We start from the raw sequence: 26,118 nt of genomic DNA, 5'->3' as shown, positions 1-26,118 counted from the left end.
GCAACAAAGAGAGCACCAGCACAATTGGCCATGCAATTCTCCAGCACAGTCTCGTTAAAAGATAAATACCTACAATTCCATCAATTATCTCAGAGGGTGATAAACAGTTGCAAACTGATGATGACTGGGAAGCTGATGTCCCTAGGCAGAAGCCATAGAACAACAGGGGAACACCCTCCTAACAACAAGGATGGTAAACCAGCCTCTCTTATGATCCGGGATATTGCTTAAAGATTTTCTTTGGTTTTCTGCTGTATGGTTGTTCATGCCTCAGCGGGCCTTAATTTTGGGCACTGCTGTCAAGTGGCAAATCCTATCCATGCATGTTCCAGGGCATTTAATCTTGCAAATAGTGTCTTTAGTCAAACAGGTTGCTTGTGACAATGGGGCCACCCTCATGGCCCTTTTTTATTCAAAAAAAAATCCTTCTGCCAATTAATGTTTACATTAATAGAAAAATGGAAGCATTCTTGCAAAAACAATTACCATAAAGTGATCATGTAGTCATGAAGTAGCAGTAGCAATAAAATGGTCCAGCAAGAGATCACGTAGTCATTAAGTAGCAATAGCACTAATATGCTCATTATCAATGACTTAGTGAAGAATAGACAAATCATATCCACAGGTTTATGAGATTCCACAGTTATTTTCAAGAAACAAAATAACACCAGAACCTCTGAAATAGGATACAAAAAATTAATCAAGTTAATGATCCAAAGAATGCTAAGGAGCTCATAAAGTACAAGAAAAAAATAAAAATACCCTACCATATCATTGTGCCACAGCCTATAAAATAACCTATCTAATTAATTAAAAGGAAATGTGAGCTATAAATAATAACTTATTAGAGCTTCAAACCCTCCTTTACCAGTCATTACTGTACAAGCTAACAACCATATCATCCAATAGACAATAACAGATTTCAACCTGAAATGTTTCTTTAGGGTTTCCAGAACTAGACCCCCATACTCTGCCCACTTAAACTTTACTCATGAATGTTGTCTCCATTTGCAGGGACGTCACATGATATAGTGTGGTGGATGCACGTACAATTTTATGCTAACCATCTGCAGGAAGCTGATCATAGCTATATCCATCGTTGTAGGAGTGTTCCCCATATCCTTGTTGTGTAGATCCCTCGTATGTTTTCTGATTGGATTCATGTTGCCCATACCCAGGCTGGGAGGATAAATTTTGCCCATATCCAGGCTTAGTGGATACATTTTGCCCATAGCCAACTTGAGAAGACTCTTGCTTTACTGAGCCAGGTTGAGATAAGCCCTCTTGCTCATAATAGCCCGATTGGGATGTTTCTTTCTGCACAGTGCCAGGATGAGTTGATCCCTGCTGCCCATAACCTGGCTCTGTTGAAGCCTGTCCATAGCCTGAATGGTTTAAACCCAGCTGCCTATATCCTGGCTGAGAAGATGCATGCTGCTGCAGATAACCAGGTTGAGAAGGCACTTGTTGTCCATAGGAAGGCTGAGCTGGTAAAGGTTGACCATAGCCAGACTGAGTTACCTGCTGTCCATAACCAGGAGTAGCAGGTGACTGTTGACCATATCCTTCACGAAAAGTTCCTGGACCCCCATATACTTGTTCTGGATATCCTTGCAGAGAAGAATTCGGTGGTCCCTCTGCTTCTGTTGCAGGAGGATGTTCTGACACAGTTCCTGTTTCAGTTGTTCCCGGTGGTCCATAAGCAGGTTTGTTGGCATAGATTTGCTGCCCATACCCTTGTTGGGGGTTCCCTTGCTGTCCACAAACCTGCTGGGATGATTCTTGACCTCCATAGTTTTGATCTCCATATCCTTGATCGTAGCCCTGTTGAGAGAAACCTTGTTGCTCATAAGTGCCGGGCTGTCCATATCCTCCATCTTGTGGCTGCCCATAACCATAATTCCCATCTGTAGATGCTGTCCCTGTCTGACCCTGTTGTCCATAGTAACCATATTCTTCAGCTTGTCCCGGAGCTTGACCAGGTGCAGGAGGCCGTTGATCCCATCCAGAAGCATAGCCACCTTGAGTCTGTTGAGGATAATTACCATATGGCTGAGATTGATACTGGGAAGGTCCTGCGAATGGTGAAGGTGTCTGTTGCTGGTATCCATAACCTGGATATTGCATTGACAGTGGCCCTCTAGGACCCCACTGTGGTGCAGGTGCACGTGGGCGATAACCTTGCTGATTGTAACCCCCCATCATAGGTGTACTTCTAGAACGGTTCTGCAAATGAATTTTTGAAGTTATAATGTCATGATCCTAACACATAAGAATGCACAATATAAAAGCAACCCAGTGTACAATGTTTTGCCAAAAGCTCTGCGCCTTACCATCTAAAGATTAGCAGCAATATCAGGTAAGGAAGATGAGAAAAAACACACAAGAACAATATGTCATGTTTAAAACCCTACAATCAATCCACATTTAGATTTGTGGCTAAACTGCAGAAACTTTGTTTCCATTTGCTGGACGAAGAAGCAAAATCACTGGGCTGCTGCAACACTCACCTTGTTTGCAGAACTGTGACCTTGCAGGCAACCAGCATGTCAGCAGGAACCCCATCCTTCCTCGGTTGTGATTGAATTGGTTTGAGAAATTAAATTGGAGACAGGTATGAACTCCAGCATAGAAAGTTATGAAAGACAAATTTTGAAGCTCTAGAGTAACATAAAGCAACTCCACACCCTACCCGAAGAAGGTTGATACAAGCAAACTATTGACAAAATAAAGATGAAGAAAACATTACATCCACAGCCAATATCTGAACATGGAGAACAACCTGGGCAACATGAACACCACCAAGGCCAGCCTAGCCCCATCCTTCCACCATAAGTTGGCATTTGACCAAATCCTGACTTACTACTTGCATATTTCTAGGCACATAAAACATCAAACTTTTGTATAGATGCCATTTACCTTTATCACATAACCCAGAAGTTTAGTCAACTTGGTCCGATTCAACTGTACCCACCAATGGATAAGATCCCAAGATCAAGTATATTTATCCTAGGATATATTTCGATTTTCAACATAATAAGCCATCACGCTTAAATGACTCTATATATATTAAAAGAGGAAACCTAATTTGTGTTCAAGTTCATACCATTTTCCATAAGATGAAAGACATCTTCAACTACAGTTAGCTGTAAAAGGTTAAACTCGCAAGAAATTAACATAGCAAGAATCAACAGACTGCTTCCTAACAGTTCGATTGGCCTATAAGTTGAGTGAATTGGATATACTGTAACAACTAACAAAGGGTACTTACACGTCTAATGAAACCATAAATTTCCAGAATAATATATATCATCTATGTATAACCTCCTAGTGTTTCTGTAAATTTAGAAGTGAAAATAAATTTATTACTGGAAACTCTTTACTCTAGATTCTAACAAACAATTCAACCTGTCTAAGCACCTAAATCTAGCAAACAGAAAAACATTAGGTAATACACACCTCACTTATCACATCGTTGATCATTTCCTGGGCTGCCTCTATTTGCTGTTTATTGCCAGTCACCTGCACTGTCCTACTTGTAGACATATCTCCCTCAGGAAGGTGCAATGGTATTAACTGAAATACAACATCATACGTAAGTTAAAGTCATTAGCTAGCCATTATCCTTATCCTTTAACATCAACATTCACAAATCAAACATCCTACCCACCTGAATCCGAGCTCCAGACCTACTTTGTAGGTTCCTGATAGTCTCACCTCCTTTGCCAATGATCATACCCACCTGTTCCAAAATAAAAATTATAACCATCTTAAAGTACATTAAGTCATCTGGTTCATTTGTTTGAAAGTGGGGACAATGAAATTCAAAACAAGTTCAGCAGTACAAAAAAAATATGACCCAAAAACATGTGAAACTAAATGTTGAGATCGAATACATACAAATATATGGTTTTAACATTTATTTTTAAAACTTCTAAGAAATTCTTCTAGGTTAATTAATTTGTCATTACTTGACATTCATTGAGCTTCTTCTTCTTCTTTTTTAATTTTCCATATGTGGTGACTAAGTATATGGCAGATAATGAACTGTTATTGCTGAGATTCTAAGTTCAAATCAGAATGTCCCACCTTGTTATTCGGAACCTTTAATTGGATTTGATCCCCTCCAGACTGCAAAGTATTCAATCCTCGTGCAGTTTGTGTACCAGAACCCCCTGTATCAGCCTTCACCACATGCAAACAAACTTGGAAATACTAAACATCAAAGGTGCAAAATACCACCATTTATCACATATAGACCAACTATAATAAAAGTAAGCTTTGCTGATCAGTGATGAGTTACACAAAAGTCTTAGAACACAAGCATGTACAAGAAAAGCAGAAACCTGTGCAATGATATCCTTGATAAGTTGTTCAGCCTTGTCGACACGATCTAGAGGTCCTATTAACTCCACTTGCCTGGTCGGAGAAAAAGGGTCGGCATCAGAATCTCTAGTTATCTGAATCCTTGCACCAGAGTGTTGCTGAAGATACTTAATAGTTTCTCCACCTTTACCAATGAGAAGACCAACCTTTAACAAAAAAATATAACCAAGGGCATTCATCAGGTAAAAGCATATAACCTTGTGTCCAAAGTACTACATTCAATATGCATCTTTGCATTGACATGTATAAGACAAAATCTTACATAAGAAAGATGTGTTTTACCTTGGAATTTGGTACATCAAGCTTCCGAGATGAACTTTGGAAATCAGAATATTGACTCTGCTGTGTTGCTGAATAAAATTCTCCAGATTGGAGATTTGCACCAGACTGACTTAGAGGCTTTTGCATCAGACTTTGATCTGTTGAAAACATAAGATGGATTAAAAGAATTAGTTGCTAGATATTTTTTTTATAGGAAATCATGTTTAAATCTGACATGGAATAATCTGTTGACATACAGCAAAAAAGAGCAAACTTCCCCATAGAGAACATCCTACATATTGACGATGATGATGACTTCTGGAGAACTGTGTGTCACCAATATGTTTGCCCAACATTTCAGGTGAACTCTTCACCCATCTTAAGGAGCTTGAAGCTTACTGATGATGTGAAGAGTGCTAGACCCCTATATATCGAGGATGTTAAAATATAACCATTAGAGATGGAAAGGAGATTACATGAACAAGATAGAAAGGAGTCGATAATTAAATATGATTTTATTAATGGAAAATTAGAGAACAAAAATAAATTATTAAAAATAAAATAAATTTGACTTGAATAATAATAAGAAATTTTAAATTATATGAAAAGGTCAAATTCAGTGGGAACATAAAAATATTCAAAAATAGAAATAAATAAATTTTATAGGATAACAAATTATTAAAGAAATAAATAAATTTAACTTGAATAGAAAGGAGAATTTTTAATATATTTGAAAAAGTCAATTCAAAGAGGAATATATATTTTTTTTAATATTTTAGAGGATGGTCAAAACAAATTATTAGTTAAAAGATTTTATTATTATTAAATTAATAATAATATATTAAATTATTAAATATATATTAAAAATAAACTTGGTTATATGAATTAAAGTATAAAATGATCATTGTCAAGTCCCACTAGCACAACCGGTTGAGGATGGGCCTTGTTAGCAAGGCGACCCAAGATCAAATGTCACTAGGGTGGTTGTGTCTATGCTAGGGGGAAAAGACATGCTAAAAAATCCAATCAGCTTAGAGTTGGTGTGGCCCAGGCCAGGTGCGATCCCTGAACAGATTAGATGCCCTTGGGTCGTGGTTTCCCAAGCCACAGGTCAAGCCTAAAGGATCACAGACAATTTGACAAACAAACAAAAAAGTATAAAATGATCATTAAAACTTGGTCAAAAGATATTAGTTAAAGAATATAACGATTATTAAAAATAAGATAATAATTGAAAAATAAGGAATTACAAGAATAATAATTGAATTAAGAATCATTAAATGCAAATAGAAATTTTAATTTATCATTTTAATATTGAATAAGAAATTAATTAGGAAAATAGAGCTAAATTTAAAAAAAAAATAACTAATTTAATTTAAATTAGTTTAAAATTAAATTAAATTGAATAATTAAATAGGGAAGAAATAATTAAATTTAAATTTAAATTTAATTAAATTAAACTAAATTGAATTGAATTGAACTAAACTAAATTAAAAATAAATTAATTAAACTAAGTAATTCAATGGGGAAGAAATAATTAAATTGAAAATAAAAGGCAAATTATAAGAGAATAGAAGAGAATATTCAAAGGGTGGAAAACAAGAAATTGAAGAAAGGAAAATGAGGATGGGATAGAAGAAAATAGGGAGGGGCGAGGGACTAAGAGGGGTAAGGACTTGAAATAAGGGGTTGGCGTTTAAAGGAAAGGAAATGTATAGTGGGTTTTCAGGATTGGCTTAAATGATATCCATCATCGCGATTAAAGTTGTTAGGGTGATTTTTAATTTCGAGGGCTTCCCTAATGACTCGGTTGGAATGGAAGGGTGCAAAGGCTAGCATTTTGGTTTAATCGGAATTAATAAGATGTTTGGTCTTATGGGAGTGTTCGATGATGGCCGATTTAGCAATGTGATTGTGGTAGGTGTCAACCAAATGTTCTTTGAGACGAGCTTTGAGACGAACTCGTCTCAAAGAACATATGGCTGACACCTACCACAATGGCATTGCTAAATCCCTTGCTCCTGTGGGATTCCTTACATTGGGGAAACTAGTCGCTCCATTAAGCAAAGAATTCAAGAGCATGCAGCAGAAATTAAACACAATCGTTCTCACTCTTCAGCTATAGCTAAACATGCTGAGAAATCTAAACACTGTGTCTGCATTGAGGATTCCCAAGTCATCGCGAGGATCGATCACTTCGATCATAGGAAGTTAAGGGAAGCCATCGAGATTGAGAAGCATGTGGTTAATCTCAATAGGGACAATGGTTGGAAATTGAGTAGGCGCTAGATTCTTGCTCTCTCTTCTTGAGTGCTTCCTTCCCACGGTTTTTTTTTTTTTGGTAACTCTTTGGTTTATTTTAATGACATTATTGGTCCTACTGTTTTCTTTCATTTTCCATATATTTCTTTCACGCAAATATTGTAATATTATACTATCATAATATAGCTTAATATTAATTTTATTACCTTTTTCTCATTTTACTTTATTTTTCTTCTGTTTTCCTTGTTGTCCTTTTTCAATTTTATTTATTTATTTTTATCTTTTATTTTTATTTTAGTTACTTATTTATTTATTTTATTTTTATTTTTTATTTTTTCCTTAACTAACTGATGATTTTTTGGGGGATTTTTTTATTTTCTTATAATATAATATATTGACCATTTCAAATAATTGATTAAATATTTATTTTTATTTTTTTTAAAAGGAACGAGTAGCATTTTTCATTAACAAAACTGGAAACGAACCAGGTTCCTTACAATCAAGGTGAGATCTATCTCAGATTTTTGCAGATACATAAACATAGAGACCCTATTGCTACCAATTTTATTCCTATATATTTTATTTACATCTTTCAAACTATAAATTTTCCAGAAAACCCCACAGTACTTTACTATCCGACAAAACATGAAATAAAAAACATCGGCAACCGGCGACTTCTAGGTTCAAATTCCTCCTGAGCCGCCTCAGATGGCATGCCCAGTTCCACATTCCTCCCAGCAACAGGTTCCAACTCTCGACTCGCAGCAACTACATTTTCCTTCGCCATTAGAGTGGAGCCATCACATAACCCGAATACCTCCTTCGGAACCCCCACAGTGGTCGTTTCAACTCGCAATTCGATGTTATCCACTTTGTGTTTCAAATTCACCATACCAGAGTTCAGGTGTTCCATCACCTTTTATATCAGCTCCATGTCCTTCCCTAAACCAAACATATGGGAAAACACAACTGCCATGTTTTCAAGAATCTCCTTGACTATCTCCTTAATTACTTGCTTACTTGAACTGTCTAACATTTCCGCCACACTCCCGCTGCGCCCAAGCTCCCCTGCGTCGTTAACACTTCCATTATTACTCGCAGAGGCCATCTTTTTCGCTATCCTCCCCTGCACAAGAATAATTCGATGATTGAATTGCTTCAGCCAGCTACTATAAATAATCGCCTGCTCCTTACCGAATTTTACTCCCATTTTATCAAGCTTAAATGCATTTCCTATCTGCAACATAGCCAAGCCACCTTCTGCCATCTCTATCACCGCCAATTTCCTATTGACTCGAACTGCGATGGTACTGAGACTGCACTCACCTGAAGTCCCATTTATTAACCAAGGGAAGCGAGCCCACTTGTCTTGTAACATGGCTACCTTACTCCCCCGTGCCCACCTGTTCTTAAATGCCCATCTACCGTCGTCCTCTCCCAAGGAGCTCCTACGAATCCTCATGATATTATCATATTTAATTGACTGTTGATCCTTGTTAATTCCCATGCTCCAGTTGTGATCCATTAGGGTTATGTTTAATATCTCATTTAAGGAACGTGACATATGACACTATGATGATCAACGAGTAAAATTCCTTGTTCTAATTCCACTCCCTTGTTGGCTTGGAGATCTGTCATATGATTATTTGCTCTTTTGACATGAAAAACTTTGTAATCTTCTAATTTTCTGAGAAGATACATTATTCTTATGATCAAGGAAGAAGTTTCTAAGTCAAGAAGTGTTAATTTATGGTATGTTCTATGCTTAGTGCAGTTTACTTCAATTTCTTCTTATTAGCCACTGTTTAGCAATCACATAAACATAAAGTAAAATGCAGATAGAACATTAATAGATTGACAGAAAACAAGCCAAGACAAGAGACACCAGATGTGGCGGCTAGCCAGGGACAAACCCCAATGTGGGGAAACCCTTTGATCAATTCTTCTTTAATCTTCAATAGTTCAGCAAAGAGAAATAGTACAAATACATAAATCTGTAATTTTATGACAGCAGCAGCAAACCCTAACCAGCAAAGTCAAATCTGGTCAAACAAGATGAAATTGACCTCCAATATGCTTGGTCAATTTCCCAGTCATCTAGGCCTCCAACAGCAAGAAGAGGCAGCCCATAAACAGTCTGAAAAACCCAGTCAAACTGCAGTCAACTGAAGTCAACCTGCTGCCACAAACTAGGGCAGTCAACGCTGGTCAAACCAGAGGTCAAAATGCCTCGGTTTTTGTGCCAGAATTTGCGGCCTGCCTAGGAGAGGCAGCCACACCAAAACCGCAGCCCTGAAATGCCCACGCTGGTCAACGCTGGTCAAAGAGATGACCTGCAGCTTCTGCGTCCTCCAAACTGCGTCTTTCTGCATCCTCCTTCCTTGCCCTTCTGCGTCCTCCTTCCTCCCACGTGTGAGCTGCTCCTCCTTGTGTGTAAACCCAATGCTAAGGAGAGAGAGAGAAGAATGAGTGAGTTGAGATGGTGAAATAATGCCTCCACCTATCTTGTATTTATATGAGACATTGAACATGTGTGCCACTCATTTAGTCGCTGGCCGACCTTGACAATTTGTCAAGTAATTACAAATAAATTCATATCTCCATAAATACTTGTCGGAATCGAATGATCATTAGATCAATCCTACACCTCTCGACGAGAGGAATCCAAGAAAAATATCAGCTGCCATATATAAGATTACCCACATGGAGTTTGGCCTTAGTTGCCAATTTTAACCAGAAGGGACTCATTCCTAAAAAGTCTTGTGCATTTTTGAATTACCACCATTGAGTCACCTACAATGATCAATTTCCTTATGCCTTTAGAGAAGCTAATCTTCAGGCCTTGCTAGAGTGAGAGCGTTTCGGCTTGATTGTTTGAGGCTTTCCCAAGTCCCCAAGTGAGCTTTATTTTAGATTGCTCTTCGAGGTTAAAAAGCAGCCCTCCCGCTCCGGCCTCCCGAATTAAATATTTACTTTTATAATAATATAATTATGACTTTTTGGATTTTTTATAACTTAATACAATGGCCATTTCAAATAAATGATTAGATATTTATTTTTAGAACAATATAATAATATATTGACCTATTCTCTAATTAAAATATTTTATTTTCCTAACGACTATCTCTAGAACTGGATGCATCTCTACTATTTAAACAAGTTGATAGACTGATTTTTTTCACCTTTGTCCCGAGGATGAACTACATTAGTTAGTTTGAAATGTCGACCAACAACTTGAAATCTGATTAATCGGAAAGACATTATCAAAATTCTTATCTTATTTTTAATAATCATAATATTCTTTAACTAATTTCCTTTTGACCAAGTTTTAATGATCATTTTAACTAATTTCTTTTGGCCAAGTTTTAATGATCATTTTATACTCTAATTCATATAACCAAGTTTATTTTTAATATATTTTTAATAATTTAATATATTATTAATAATTTAATAATCGACAATTCTTTTTAACTAATAATTTGTTTTGACCATCCTCTAAAATAATTTAAAATATATGTATATGTGTGTGTGTGTTCCTCTTTGAATTGACTTTTTCAAATATATTAAAAATTCTCCTCCTTTCTATTCAAGTTAAATTTATTTAATTCTTTAATAATTTGTTATCCAAAAAAAGTTATTTATTTCTATTTTTTAATATTTTTACATTTCCCCTGAATTGACCTTTTCATATAATTTAAAAATTCTTATTATTATTCAAGTCAAATTTATTTAATTTTTAATAATTTATTTTTGTTCTCTGATTTTCCATTAATAAAATCAAATTTAATCATCGATTCCTTCCTACATTGTTCAATTTAATCTCTTTTCCATCTCTAACAGTTATATTTTAACATCCTCTATATATAGGGGTCTAGCAGTCTTCACATCATCAGTAAGTTTCAAGCCCCTGAAGATGGGTTAAGGGGTTCACCTGAAACATTGGGCAAACATATGTTTGTGACGCACAGTTCTCCAAAAGTCCTCGTCATCAACAATTTATCGACTGTGGAAATATCCATGCTAAAATCATACATATTATTTAAAAGTTATGACATTTGAATGTAAAATCACCCTGGAGAAGAGATTAGCAAACCTGCAATTATCTCATGATTGTAATAATGAAATGCATTCAAAAGGCTACTGTCATTCAGCATAGTCACAATGTTCTCTACAATATAAGATCATTAGAAATTCCGACAAAAGAAATTACTCTTAGTATAATCTACCAATCAGTAATCAGTTCACTAAGATCAAAATGCAGACCTAAATAAAACAATGCAGTTAAGTTTATATCAGTATTATCCATATCTTAAAATATAGAGGATCGTGATTTGCTATAGTTGACAACCTGTCAGAAAGCATTTGATGCATGCCAAACTTTTGTAGGATCAACGTATTACTGAGAATAATTCCTGTAAGATTTACTAAGAATAGAGAAATTATGTGTATAAACAAGAAATAGTTAACAGTCCAGAAAGAAAGAATCGTGATCTAAAAGCAAGTTTCCACAAAGATATATTATAACTTTGCTGTAGCACAAAGTACTGGCTTGGTAAAGAAGTGGCATATGCACAATTTCTTTTTTTTTAAGTTGTTCCCTGACAAGATCCCTGTAAATTCTTTCTACAGCTATTTATCAGTAGTAGAAATGAATTCTCCATGCAGAATTTACCTACCTGCTACTGAATACAATCCCCTTGCATCTATATTTGAATAACTCTATCTGAAACAAGCTCCAAAAGTGATACAAGCATGATAAAGAAAACCGGTTTGAAAACCTTGTTTGAAAACCTTGTTCTCCCTTTCCACTAGCGCGATGCCCCCATCATTGGACCTTTTCTTCATGAATGTGCTAATGATCCTAATGTGCTAAGAAAGTTTGAATGTAACACAGGCCAATATAAATTTATAAAAATTCAAAGGCAGAAGGAGAATTTAACTTGTACGAGTCTTGACAAAGAATGGTGTGCATAGATGTTATAGAACAGAGGATCTGGCCTTTAAAAAATCATGAGGTGATGACTTCATGCCCATTCCTAGCTATTCCTGATTTCTGCCTACCATCCTTGTAAGATGAGATGTGTTAAGATAAATAACACACAATAATATGTTAGGAGTTCTGATAGAGAATTCTTTAATAAACTATTGTTAAAAGGGTCATTACTCTTAATAACTCACATTAATTATAAGTTGGTTATAGGAGTGATGGACCTGGTGGTTTAACAACTTATTACATACCATTTAAAACACAACCATGTCAATGTATTCAATGGCTCCTTCATTAATGAATGAGATATTTCCTCTTTTATCCCTCGTGTATGTTTACCTTTTAACATGGTGTCAAACCAGTCATACCAATCTTGGAGTCCATCTGTGGCTAAAAATTCAAAACCAGAAATCAAGGAGAATCAAAGTTTGTGGGGCAAAAGGAAACTAAAAGGCAAGTTAATGCTATTGTCAAAACTTTTAAGTTACAAGGCTTGCAGAATGTATAAAGTGAGAGAAGTTGGAAATGAGGGTCAAATAAAAAAAGAAAGGAAAATCAAATAAAGAGAAGCAGCCCATAACAGCCCCCCATGTGCCTAGTCTGAGTGCAAATTTTTGTTTCCCAAATGTCATAGACTGGTCAAATTTCCAAATTTTGGCTCGATTAGTTCCTTGTTAAAAAGATCTGAAGAAAGACAAATTGATCGCCATCGAAGGAGTTGTCAACTCAAAGAATGGACTATATAGGTTCTGTGACTTGTCCCAACCAGAGGATGAACCAACTGCTCTCATTGCCTAAACCAAACGATTGAAGCAGGCTCTATAGCATAAACAACTTGGACATCTAAATTTTTGAAGTCCAAAGATAATAGCAACACAGACCATGTTGTTGGTTTACCAAAAGTCCTTCCACCCAATGGAGTCTGTAAGGGATGTGTGCTATGCAAGCATCACTAAGCACCTTTTAACTCTAGAAAAGCATGGTGTGTGCGAAAACCAGTAGATCTTGTTCACAGTAACCTTTGTTTCATTAATAAGCTTTCGTTAGCAAGTGTGAAGTATATTTGAACCTTTAATGATGATTTCTAAAGGCTTACTTGGGTTTATATCTTGAAAAATAAGTCAAGTTTTTAAAAGATTTAAGGAATTTATGGCATTGGCTGAACAGCAGTGTGGTCAACTCATTAAATGCCTGAGATCTAATAATGGAGGAGAATATGTGAATCAACCATTTGAAAAATACCATATTTATCAAGTATCTCTTGGCAAAGGTAACAAACTGGTGTGGCAGAACATAAGAATTGAACCCTAGTTGAGATGGCTCAATGTCTCTTACAAGCCAAAGAGTTGCTGACTGAGTTTTGGGCTAAAGCTAGCTATTGTACCAACTATCTCCTAAATCTTGTTTCAACTATAGCTATTAGTTATGTATCTCCAGTCAAGGGATGCTGTGTTAAGAAGCCTTTAGTCGGCCACCTCAAAGTTTTAGGATCTATTGCTTGGGCACATACTTTTGACTATTGCAAAAGAAATTGGATGCAAAGAGTCATGCTGGCATCATAATGGGCTCCTCCGAAGAGTCAAAAGCCTAACCCTTCTCTTCTGCTTCCAAAGTCGAACGCTAGAAGATCCGGTGCAAAAACCCTAACTTCGATCTTCCCAGAAGAATAGATAAGACCCAAACACTTCGACTTCTTCTATTTCCTCTTCTTCGCACTTCCTTCTTCGACTTCTCCTTCTTCTACTTCTTTGCATAAGAGATGAGAGAGTGAGTGATCCAAATGGAGGACGAGTTCCTCTTATATATAGGCTTCCTCAAGGGTGGATGTGGCTCTTCATGTAGGCCGACTTGACAGCTCCTTAGGCCAACTTGATCTTGGAGGTATTTTGACACTTTGAAGACAAAATAAATTTTTCTTTACAATTTACAATGTGCCCATAGGGTCTTCCATATATGATAATGACTCTTATACCTAGGACAAATCCTAGAAGCACTCAATGGGTGCTTGACCTATAAAATAAAAGAACTTGAGCATGAAACCCATGCTCCAATAATAATAATAATTTCTTTTTCATTTTATATTTACAACAATACATTTCATACTTATGAAGACCGAACCTAGTTACACATTTTTCAACATGTTGCACACAATAAGATGAAGCATGTCAAACTTCATGCTCACTACTTATGACAGCTCAAGAGAAGGTTATCACTCTTGTCTATTGCATAATAGATGATCAAATCGTTGATATCTTTACAAAATCGTTGTCTAAAACCAAGTTCATTAAGCTACATGACATGCTCAAGCTTCAAGGAGCTGCAATTATGGGGGAGAGTGTTGTGTTGACATAATTTCACCTCCTAAACCTCCCAAATGTTGTATTCATTGGAGGGGGGAGTGGGGGTTGTTGGAACCTGATCCAGATTGGATCATCATATTGTTTGTCATCCATCTCGATGCATTCAGAGTGGAAAAAGTGGAGGAATCAGCTCACGGGACTCTTTTTACCAACAAGATCTAGTTTGGCAAAACGGGGTCTGAAACCTTCCAGGAGCATTTTGAGACATCAAACAACGTTTTTTGGGAGTAAAACTTTGTCGCTTTAGCACCGCACCTTTTCATGTTATTCTACACACAGAGATATTTCCAATGGCGCAAGAAGCGCGTCAAACGGAGTCCGTAAGCGAAATTTATGCCACTTAGAAGTTGACCTTCCTGTTTTCACCACCATGGTTTGAGAGGGATGTCGCATTAGCGCCAATTATTTATGGAAAAGGAGCTAACCACGTGATTGTGATGTAAAAGACTCTAGAAGAGTCTATATTGTAACTTTGGTTAAGAGTAAAGGTAGACAAACTTAACCACTAATAGGCTATCGAGTTGTATTATAACCAGGCCACTAGGAGCAAGAGGATTCCATTCTTTTGAGTGCATTTGTTCTAGCGCTGAGCAAAAATAGCCAAGAGGGATATGAAGTAGAGCACACAAAGAGGATTTGTGCACTGCAATAGCCCACAGGCCACAGGCCATACCTCTTTGTACCTGTAGCCATATTTCTAGATAGAGAAAGACAGCAAAGCTGCCTCACCTTCCAACTAGATTTTCTCCTGAAAGGGTTTCCCAAAGCATATCTTGTGTCTTATGTGTGTGTGAGCTTTTATTTTGTCGTTCTCTATTTTTTGCATAATTTCCATTCGCATGCATGCACTAATTACAATAAAATCTACAACCCTAGAAATTTAATAAAACTATAATAATGTAGAATTTCAAATTTTTAATATAATATTATCAAATTTGTTGTGACAAACTGTCCAATGGAATATCCACGACAGTTTACAGATCATATTGGTATTAGAGAAGGTTTCTTTGGGTATTTTGTTGAGATTTGTAGGGGATCTAAATCGGCGAGGCCGAAAATCATAAAACCTTAATCATGGCCAACAAATCTGTAAATGACCCTCGTGATCCTGTAGAGGTGAGGTTTTCATTGCCAGAACTACAAGTCGCAGATATAAATCGCAATGTAAACCTCTTCACGGCGACCCTAAGAAATAAGCTTGGGATATTTGGAGATCAAGAAGAAACGAAGAACCAGTCGAAGAAAGAACCTAGAAAAAATCAACCCAATTCGAGTGTCGTGAACCAATCACAGTGCTTGTTTAAAATGGAAGCAAAAGCCAATATCAAGCAGTACCACCACGAGATTGAGGATCTGAAGTTGAATCACTGGTTGCAGCAACTTGAAGTTTATTTCAATGTCTCTCAAATTGAGGAAGGACAAAAGATCTCATTTGCGCGGCTGAAATTATAGGGCCATGCATTGACTTAGTGGGAGAACCACATGGGGACCTTGAGATTGGAGAGAGAACCTCCAGTGACTAAGCCTGAGGACTTCAAAACCCTCATTAAGTCACAGTTTTATCCCATTGTGTACGTAGAGGACCAGTGGATCTAGTGGCACTACTTCATGCAAAAGGCGAGCCAAAGCGTGCAAGAGTACACCACAGCATTTAGAAAGATGGCTATAATGTTGGGTATCTCTACAAAGAACACAGATGTACTCCTCAGGTATTTGGGGGGTCTGCACCGCCATCTACATGAGAAAGTGATGTTGTTCAAGCCCAAAACGGTGGACGAGACTTGTGTATAGGCACAGTACCTAGAGAACATAGGCCTGAAGAGAGCGCAATCAAGTGGATTGAAGAAGGAGCAACATGATGCTTCTAAGGAGGGAAAGAAGAAGCAAAAAGGAAAAATAGATAAAATACGACACCCACAACACACCAATGCAAAGATCCTAGCAACCACTGCAACATTGATAGCCATACAGAGGATAAGTGTCAGAAGTTGCATCCAGAGCTAAACCCGAAGAACAAGAAGAAGTTGATGGCCACTGATTCGAGCAACCAAGTTGAAAGCAACTCAGACGTGGATGAGAAGATCGTTTGTACATCAGTGTAGAAGGAGGTGAATCTGAGTAGCCTTCAGCAACAGGAAGAGAAAGAAATGACCAAACTCTTCCATATAAAGATACAGGTCAAGAAGACAAAGATTGATGCTCTATTTGACTCAGGATCGCAGGCAAATCTCATTGCAGCAAAGTTGGTCAAGAAGTCGGGGTTGGAAGTTTGTCATCATCCAAACCCATATCCACAGGATGGGTAAATAAAGATGTAGAGCTGAAGGTAACAAAACCATGAAAAATTAGATTTGCTATCAGTGTTGATTTTATTAATGAAGTAGATCTAGATGTGGTTCCCCTTGATGTATGTGGAGTCGTGTTTGGGAATCCATACATGTACATGTGAGATGCAATATTCATGAGGAGAGCCAACCAGTATCGGCTCGTCAAGAATGGAAAATCATGCATCGTCAACGCGCACAAAGGCAAGTCGAAAATTTCGCTGGTAAATGCCAACCAAGCCAAGAAATTGACCAATTCCAGCAACAAGTATGCTTTATTGTTTTTAAGATAAAGTCAGTTTGTAAAGGAATCAATAAGAAGCAAGGCATCTCTGGAGGGGTGCACCAAGAAACAAAAACAACAACAAGAGGAGTTGTTACAGGCATACAGGAATGTGTTCCGAGAGCCTAAAGGGTTACCACCTAAGAGAGAAGTGGAGCACAAGATCGAGCTATTGTGGGACTCCCCATTGCCAAATATTAGGTTGTACAAGCAATATGTTATAGAAGCAAGTGAGGTGAAGTAGCAGTTGCTGGAACAGGGTGTCATTCGACAGAGTACATCACCTTGTGGGTCACCCATCATCATTGTGCCAAAGAAGGATGGGACTTGGTGGATATGTATAGATTACAGGGCATTGAACAAAATCACGCTCAAAAACAGATACCCCTTACCCAAGATATATGATCTGTTGGATCAATTGCAACAAGCAAAATACTTCACCAAGCTGAACTTGAAGTCTGGATATCACCCAATTCGATTCAAAAAAGAAGATACCTAGAAGACCGCCTTCAAAACCAGGCAAGGTTTGTATGAATAGCAGTCATGCCATTTGGCCTATGTAATGCACTAGCTATGTTTCTGAGATTAATGAATGATGTATTGTGCCCTTTTATAGATTCATTTGTTATTGTCTATTTGGATGATATATTGGTATATAGTGCTACCTGAGAGAAGCACATTTCACATTTGACTCAGGTGTTGGAAACATTGAAAAGCACCAGCGGCTAGCAAATCTCAAGAAGTGCGAGTTTATGCAACAGTCTTTAGTGTATCTGGGGTATGTGATCAGTGGAGGAGAGTTGAAGATAGATTCTTTCAAGATGGATACCATCATGAAATGGTCGATATCTACTAATGTTTCTAAGGTTGGGAGTTTCATTGGGGCAAGATAGTACTGGAGGAAATTCACGGCCTCATTTTCAACGGTAGCAGCATCGCTCCATGCCATAACAGCTAGTGGCAAGAGTTTCCAGTGGGGAAAAGGTCAACAGAACGCTTTCGAGGAGCTAAAGAAGAAGATCAGTCAAGCACCAACTTTGGCACTACCAAACTTGCAACGACCCTTTGAAGTGGAGACAGATGTGAGTGGGTATGTTATGGGAGTTCTCTTGATGCAAGGAAGAAGGCTTGTATGCTACTATTCTGAAGTATTTCATGGTGCAGTTCTTAACTACCCTACCTACAACAAGGAGCTCTATGCCATGGTGCAAGATGTGAAGAAGTGGAAGCACTATCTGATAGTAAAGGAGACAGTAATCCACACAGATCACCAATTGTTACAGTATGTAGAAATATGTAACTAGGTTTGGTCTTCATAATGACATATGTAATCATGATTTTATGTATTTGATGTAATGATAAAAATAAATTTATTATTGTTATTCTTGAGGCATGGGTCCTCAAGGAAATTTATTTTATAGGTCAAGCTCCCATTGAGAGCTTCTCGGGCTTGTCACTGAATTTACAAGTCAAGAGAGACGTTGTCATGTATGAAAGACCCTTCTTGGGCATGTTACATATTGTAAAAAGAATTTAATTGAGTCAAAATAGAATCAAAGGGCCCTCCAAGACCTCATCAAGTTGCAAAGATCAAGTCGGCCTACGTGAAGGGGCAAGTCGGCCTAAAGATAGCAATTCGTACCCCTTAAAAGCCAATAAATAAGAAGGAACTCGACCTCATTTGGATAAACTCTCAAGCAACTTAGATCTCCTCAAAACAGAAGTTGGAAAGTGACAAAAAAGAAGAAGAAAAGCAATTCGAAGTTTTGGGCCTCTCTCTCTATCTCGTGTTAAGGTTTCTAGTATCTATAGTAGTTGGGCATGTCGAAGTACTGGAAAGTTGTTGGGCAAGTCAAAGTGTTGGACAGTTGTTGGGCAAGTCAAAGTGCTAGAAAATTGTTGGGCAATTCAGAGTGTTGGAATGTTGTTGGGCAAGTCGAAGTACTGAAAAGTTGCTAAGCTAGTCGAAGTGCTAGAGAAACTACAGGAAATCGAAAGATGCAGAAGGATTTGCTTGGCAGGTTGAAGTTACAAAAGAATCTGCTGGGAGGTTGAAATTGCAGAAGTTGTTGGAAAGCAAAGTTGTTGGAAAGCATTGACTTGGTCTTGGAGGATCTTGGTCAAGGGCCATAGGTCTTGGAATTCGTCAATTGAAGATCTATAAGAAAGGAAGATTTCTTGTGGGTTTCCTCTCAGTTGGAGAGGTTTTGGCCCTGGTTGATCGCCTATATTTTGTGTCCTCTTGTCTTATTGTTCTTTATGGTTTGGTAGTTGGTTGATGGAACACTAATCAATGTTGATAATATCGTCGAAATATCGGCGATATTTGGAAATATCGCGATATTTTCGGCGAGCCAAAATATCGTCGAGAAAATATCGCGATATTTTCAGCTCCTGAAAATATTGCGCCGATATTTCGGAAAATATCGCCCAGTGACTGTGAAAAATTTCCGCACGGCCTTTAAAAATCCGATTTTGGTTTTTTTTTCAATCATTTTCATTTATGATTGCTGGAGAAGGAAGGGGAGAGCTGTGTGGTTGCTGCCAAGGAGGGTTTGAGCGTTCCATAGCTATTATCGCCACCAACAATGAAGATTTCATTGATCTAAGCTTCAAGAACAGTGAGACAATTTCATTTCTTCCATTAACAGGTATGTTCAAATAAACCCCTATTTTAATGAATTTTTTGTTAGTTTTAGGATTGTTCTTGCTTGCCTATTTGCCTACAATCATTTTGCTTGATTTTTTTTTCCATTTGAAAAGATTTTCATGCCCATGAGCAAATGCAAGGGTTTTAAGTTTGCCTCCTTATCCCTCTCTCTTCCTCACTGTTTCACTTGCAGCTTCGAGAAACATTGTTTACAGTGGTATAATACATCTAAACAGTGGCTAGAAAACTAATTAACAGTCACCATAATATATTGAGAAATCATTTGCATTCATTTGTTAGTCACTGTTTAGCATTTTTTTCATAAATTTTTAGGATTGACATGCTAGTTTCAGCATTTAATATGAATGATTTGGATCTCTGGTAATAAGTTAACAATGGTAAAATTTGGCTTCTAAAGTCTCTATAAATTAATGAAGAAATAAATCTAATTCATAAGGAACCTTGTCTGAAAGACTGGTGTCATACAAGTGAATTTTGGGAAGATTGTTTGTTGAATACCGAGGTCTGATAATGCACCTACAGCAGTGGTATAATTACGTAACAGTGATATAATAAGTAATATACAGTCACCTCATTTCCTTGGCATATCATTTGCATTGTTAGGCTCTTTCATTGCTTGGCATCTTTGGTTAAAGTGGCAATTATTGCATGATACAAGCTTACTGCCCTCTTAAGTCTGCTCTCTTTTTCATGCCCATTGCAAAATTGCAAATTTGCAAATAATGTAGCAAAAAAAGTTAAAATTGTTTTGTAAAATGATGTGGTTATTAGTATTTCTTATTAAGTTACTAATTCCAATTTTTTTTTGGTGCCCTAGGTTTGAGTTAGCCCACTACAAAATACAAATATGCCAAAAGCCTTGGACCCATTTTGGGAGTATGGGAACCCTGATGGTGGGACAAATCGTGCATATCTTACATGCAAATTGTGTGGGACCAGGATGACAGGTGGAATTACACAACTGAAATACCATCTTGCTAGACTCAGTGGACATGATGTTGGGGTTTGTACAGTTTCTAGTCCGGAGCTTATACAAAAAGCCCTTGAGGCAATTGATGAAAAGGTCAAAAAGAAGGAAGAGGCAGAAAGAAACAAAGTTGAACGTGCAGGTAGATCTTTCGGGATATATTCTCCTGATTTTGATGTAGAGGGTAGTGGCCCTAGTGGGAGGGGCTCCACAGTTGGCACACCATCACATGCTACTGCTAGTGCGACTGCGAGGTCATCATTTTTTGTTCCACGAACAGGATCTGGAGCACAACCTGGCATAAAATCGCTTGTTAAAAAGAAGGAGAAGCAAGAAGCAGATAGAGTCATGGGGAGATGTATTTTCTAGAGCGACTTACCTCTCAACATCACCAAAACCAATCCATTTTGGCTGCCAATGTGTGATGCTATTGCTGTTGTGGGCCTAGGGTACAAAAGTGCCACATATGAAGAGTTGCGGGGACAATTCTTCAAGCAGAAAAGCAGGACATCAACTCTAGATTGGCGGAGTTGAAAAAGACATGGGAAGTTATTGGATGCACAGTGATGTCTGATGGTTGGACAGATAGGAAGGGTAGGACCCTTCTAAATTTCTTGGTACATTGTCCTAAAGGTACCAGGTTTATTAAATCGTTGGATGCATCAGAACATATCAAAGATGCAGCAACGATATGTGAGTTGTTAGATGGGTTCATTCGGGATATTGGTGTGCAGAATGTGGTGCAAGTCATAACAAACAATGCAGCTAATTATGTGTCTGCCGGCAAAATGCTTATGGAGAGGCATCCCACATTGTTTTGGACTCCGTGTGCAGCACATTGTCTTGATTTGTTGCTTGAGGATATGGGGAAACTCTCCTTCATCAAGGAGGCAGTTGATATGGCTAGGAGCATCCCCAAGTTTATTTATAACCATGCTTTTGTTCTTAGCCTCATGAGGAGGTTCACTAGAAACAAGGAGTTGCGGCGTCCTACCATCACACGTTTTGCCACAAACTTTATTACTCTTCAGTCTTTGCTTCGATGTCAGTTCGAGTTGAAGCAAATGTTTGTGTCTGATGATTGGCGTAATTGTAGATACAACAGGAGACATGACGGGAAAGCCATTGCAAAAATGGTGTTCTCTGAGACATTTTGGCATGGAGTAGAAGAAGCATGTGCAGTTAGCGAACTTATAGTAAAGATTCTTAGATTGGTGGATGGAAAGAAGCCTGCAATGCCTTATTTGTATGAGGGCATGGATAGGGCCAAAGAGGCCATTCGTTCCTATTATGCAGACAAGGGTTCTGTTGGCCTTGATAGGCAGATGATGTTATGGGATGTGATCGATAGTCGGTGGACAGGGATGCTTCATCGACCCATTCATGCAGCAGCACTCTTCCTCAACCCCACATTTTCATACAAATGCAACTTTGATTTTGATGGCGAGGTGATGGAAGGGCTCCATTCCTGTATTTAGAGGATGGTACCTGATCCTGAGCTTCGTAGCAAAATCAATCGCGAGATACAACCTTATCGGGATTGTGTTGGCCTATTTGGCTTTGATGATGCTATTAGGGAAAGGACCCTCTTCATGCCACGTAAGTGACAAGTCATCACTCATTAGAAATTAGAATTTAAAATTTAAAATTTCCTTACTTATAAATTTATAATTCTACTTTTTTTAAATTCAATTATGTAACTTTTATTTGAAAGTTTAATTATGTTTTAAGTTTTTGAATTTTTTATTTCATTATTTTGTTGTAGATATTTGGTGGCAAAGCTATGGTGCAAGGGCACCAAATTTGCAAAAATTGGCCATACGAATCTTGAGTCAAACATGTAGCTCTTCAGGGTGTGAGCGCAATTGGAGTGTATTTGAGAAAATACACGCCAAAAAGCGCAACAGGTATAACTTTGAGCTCAAGCCTTCAGTTGAGCAATTACACTTATTGTGATTTTTAATTTTTAATTTATGACCTTCAAGTGTCAAGAGTCAAGATTCAAGACTCATTACTTTTTTTGACACTCTTACAGATTGGAGTTCGCACGCCTCAACGATTTGGTGTATGTGCATTACAACATTTGACTTTGAGTGAGGCAAATAGAATCACCAATGGATCCAGATGCCATTTCCTTAGACAATATTGATGTATTGTCTCCATGGAGGGTGGAGTCTGAGGAGCCCATATTGGAGGAGTCACCTTCATGGTTAGAGCCAATGGCAGATGATCCATTAGAGCAGGGGCAGCAAGAGGAGGACTCGGAGTCAAAGGAGGAGCAGCAGGAGGAGGAGGAGGACACTACGGGAGCATCAGCATCAACACCATCTGCTATAGATATAGGAGAGCATAGCCCCATACATAGCACTCATTATTTGACATTAGGTGCAGAGGCAGGGTCAGGGCCTTCTACTACTAGGGGCAGGCCTGGCAAACAGCCCATCATGTTTTCCCATAAAAGGGGGAGAGGGCAGTGATTTCAGATAGATAGCTGCTAGTTTTATTTGTTATGCTACATATAACTCATGATGATGAGATACTTTTATATATGTGATGTTATTTTGTATTGGTTCTCCACATTTGAGTCCTTGAATGGACAATTATCAGGGATTAGCAGGATTTGGTATCGCCTTTGATATATCATTTCTATTTGACATCATATATATCAGTGTTTTCTTCATATTTATGTGCCAATGTGTTTATTTCATGTTGTTATTGCTTTATATGTTTAAAAATCTAAAAAAAATGAATATATTATGCATTTTTTATGCTTGCCGATATTGCCGATAAGATATTTTCTGGACCCTCGCCGATATTTTCCCGATACCGATATTATCAACACTGACACTAATAATACGCAAGTGAAAGAAGAAACTAATCAAGTTAAATAAAAATATATCACACGCAATTATTAAAGAAAGAGAAATCACCCAACTTGTTGCCCCCTACATTTCATCAACACTTGCAGGCCCAGAGTAGGCTATAGCAGACCAAGCATTACAAGTGGATGGGATTTTACATCAATTTCATTTGGTGATCAAGAATAAGAAGGGCAACACAAACAAGTTGGCCGACATGCTTTCAAGGCCACCCACATCAAAGATTACGGCTTTGGGGACTCTTATGCACATGGATCCATTCACCCATGATGCATACAGAGAGGCATATTCAGAGGATGAAGACTTCAAGGAGGTGTATCAGCAGTTGCAGAGTCAGAGCCATGTGCACGATGGCGACAACACCGTTGACTACCATCTCCAGGATGGGTTACTCTACAAGATGGATAAGCTATGTGTTCCTAAAGGTGAGCAATTGCAATTGATTAGAGAGGGTTACACCTCCAAGGTTGGAGGGCACTTTGGTATAGGGAAAATAGTGGCTAACTTGCAAATGTATGTGTATTGGCCCAAGATGCAAGAATAGGTAGCTAGGTCATAAGAGGATGCATGCTTTGTTGTACCAACAAGCCTAGCAACAGGAAACAGGATCTATATCATCCCTTACATGTACCTACTCGTCCTTGGGAAAGCATTTCCATGGACTTTGTGGGAAGTTTACCAACAACCAAGAAGGGACATAACTATATGTTTGTGGTAGTTGACAGGTTCAGCAAGATGTGCGTTCTGATAACCTGTAAAAAGAGCAAAGAATTTGTTCTTTAGACAGGTCCGGGTGCACTTTGGGGTACCAAAGAGCATCATTTCAGACAAGGATAAAAGATTTCTCAGTGCGATCTGGAAAAAATTGTGGGAGAAGATGAACACAAAGTTGAAGAGATCTACAACATTCCATCCACAGATAGATGGGCAGAGTCAAACAGAAGTAGTCAACAGGACTTTGGTGCAACTGTTGAGGGGATACAACTAGAAGCATCTGAAGACCTGGGATGAAAATTTGGTATATATACAACATTCTTACAACAGAGTAGTCCACACTTCTACAGGAAAGTCCCCATTTGAAACCCGTTTTGGATATTTCCCAACTTCACTTTTGGATATTGCATATGGGCAGCAAGGAGTGAGTGAAGATCTTATAGGAGATGCTTTGAGGGTTGAAATATTTATAGAGAAGACCAAGCATATCCATCTACAAGTACAAGAAACACTGCAGAAGTCACAGGAGAAGTATAAGGTCAGGCATGATCAACACAAAACAGAAAAATCGTTCAAGGTGGGAGACAGAGTATGGCTACAGTTGAACAAGGAAACGCCACAGGGGCTTGGTAAAAAATCAAGACTCTGAGGTATGGTCCCTTTGAGATACTGAAAAAGGTGGGTGATAATGCCTATCGACTCAATTTACCACCATATATGTACATTTACACAGTTATGAATGTAGATAATTTGAAACTCTATGAGTCTTCCATGCTAGATCAGGAAGAGGAACGGGTCCTACCTTCTGTGGAGGATTTGGCACCAGATGCTCAAGCAGAGTTTACAGAAGATACAGTTTTGCAAAAGAAGTCTAGAACTACAAGACAGGGGCAGCATGATCTTTGGCAGATTGGGTTGAAGGCACAACTTCGAGGCAATGTTAAATGGTACACCAGCGAGAAGGTAGAGGAAAAGTTTACTCACCTCATTCAGTAGAAGCTTTTGGGGACCAAAAGCCTCCCAAAATGGGGAGGTGTGATCTAGATTGGATCATTATATTGTTTTTCATCCATCTCGATGCATTCAAAGTGGAAAAAGTGGAAGAATCAGCTCACGGGACCATTTTTACTGGAGGGACCCAATTTGGCAAAACAGGGTCTGAAATCTTCCAAGAGTGTTTTGAAACATCAAATGACGTTTTTTGGGGGGTAAAACTTTGTCGCTTCAACGCCGCACTTTTTCATGCTATTTTACACACAGAGATCTTTCCAACAGCGCAAGAAGCACGTCAATAGGAGTCTGTATGTGAAAGTTATGCCACTCAGAAGTTGACCTTCCTATTTTCACCACCATGGTTCGAGAGGATGTCACGTCAACCCTCACTATTCATGGAAATAGGGCTAGCCATGTGATTGTGATGTAAAAGACTCAAGAAAAGTCTATATTGTAACTCTGGTTAAGAGTTGAGTTAGACAAACTTAACCACTAGTAAGCTATCGAATTGTGTTATAACTGGGCCATTAAGAGGAAGAGGATTCCATTCTTTCGAGTGCATTTGTTCCATAGTTGAGCAAAAATAGCCAAGAGGCATAGGAGGTAGAGCACACATAGAGGATTTGTGCATTGCAACAACCGACAAGCCACAGGCCATACTTCTTTGTAACTACAACCATATTTCCAAACAAAGAAAGAGAGTAGAGCGATCTCACCTTCGAGTTGGGTTTTCTCCCAAAGGGTTTCCCAAAGCATATCTTGTGTCATGTGTGTGTGTAAGCTTTTATTTTGTCGTTCTTTATTTTCTGCATAATTTTCATTCGCACGCATGCACTAATTACAGTAAAATCTACGGATCTAGAAATTTAATAAAACTGTAATAGTGTAGAAATTCATATTTTTAATATAATATTATCAAATCTATTGTGATAAACTGTCCAGTGGAATATCCCCAGTAGTTTACGAATCAGAAACTAAGGTTATGTTGATTCATCAAAACCCTAGAGCTTCTAGAGACAGTCATCCAAAGG

General features: G+C 38.0%; 1 protein-coding gene across 1 annotated transcript in view; it reads right to left on the bottom strand.

Annotated features, from left to right (window-relative positions):
• Nucleotides 1–789: 789 nt before the first annotated feature.
• LOC149228981 (uncharacterized) overlaps nt 790–26,118 on the bottom strand; it is a 92,942-nt gene continuing 67,613 nt past the window's right edge. Inside the window, exons 2-7 of the mRNA XM_089378436.1 lie at nt 4,669–4,805; nt 4,347–4,532; nt 4,090–4,185; nt 3,671–3,742; nt 3,460–3,576; nt 790–2,226 (exon numbers count right to left, since the gene is read on the bottom strand). Of these exons, the coding sequence (XP_089234562.1) occupies nt 1,060–2,226; nt 3,460–3,576; nt 3,671–3,742; nt 4,090–4,185; nt 4,347–4,532; nt 4,669–4,805 (1,775 nt within the window). The 3' untranslated portion in view covers nt 790–1,059. The remainder of the gene's footprint in view (nt 2,227–3,459; nt 3,577–3,670; nt 3,743–4,089; nt 4,186–4,346; nt 4,533–4,668; nt 4,806–26,118) is intronic.

Source organism: Pinus tabuliformis, chromosome J, assembly GCF_031772625.1.
Source record: "Pinus tabuliformis cultivar Carrire ecotype Pingquan chromosome J, CPIR1, whole genome shotgun sequence".
NCBI lineage: Eukaryota > Viridiplantae > Streptophyta > Pinopsida > Pinales > Pinaceae > Pinus > Pinus tabuliformis.
This window is presented reverse-complemented; position numbering and strand designations above follow the sequence as displayed.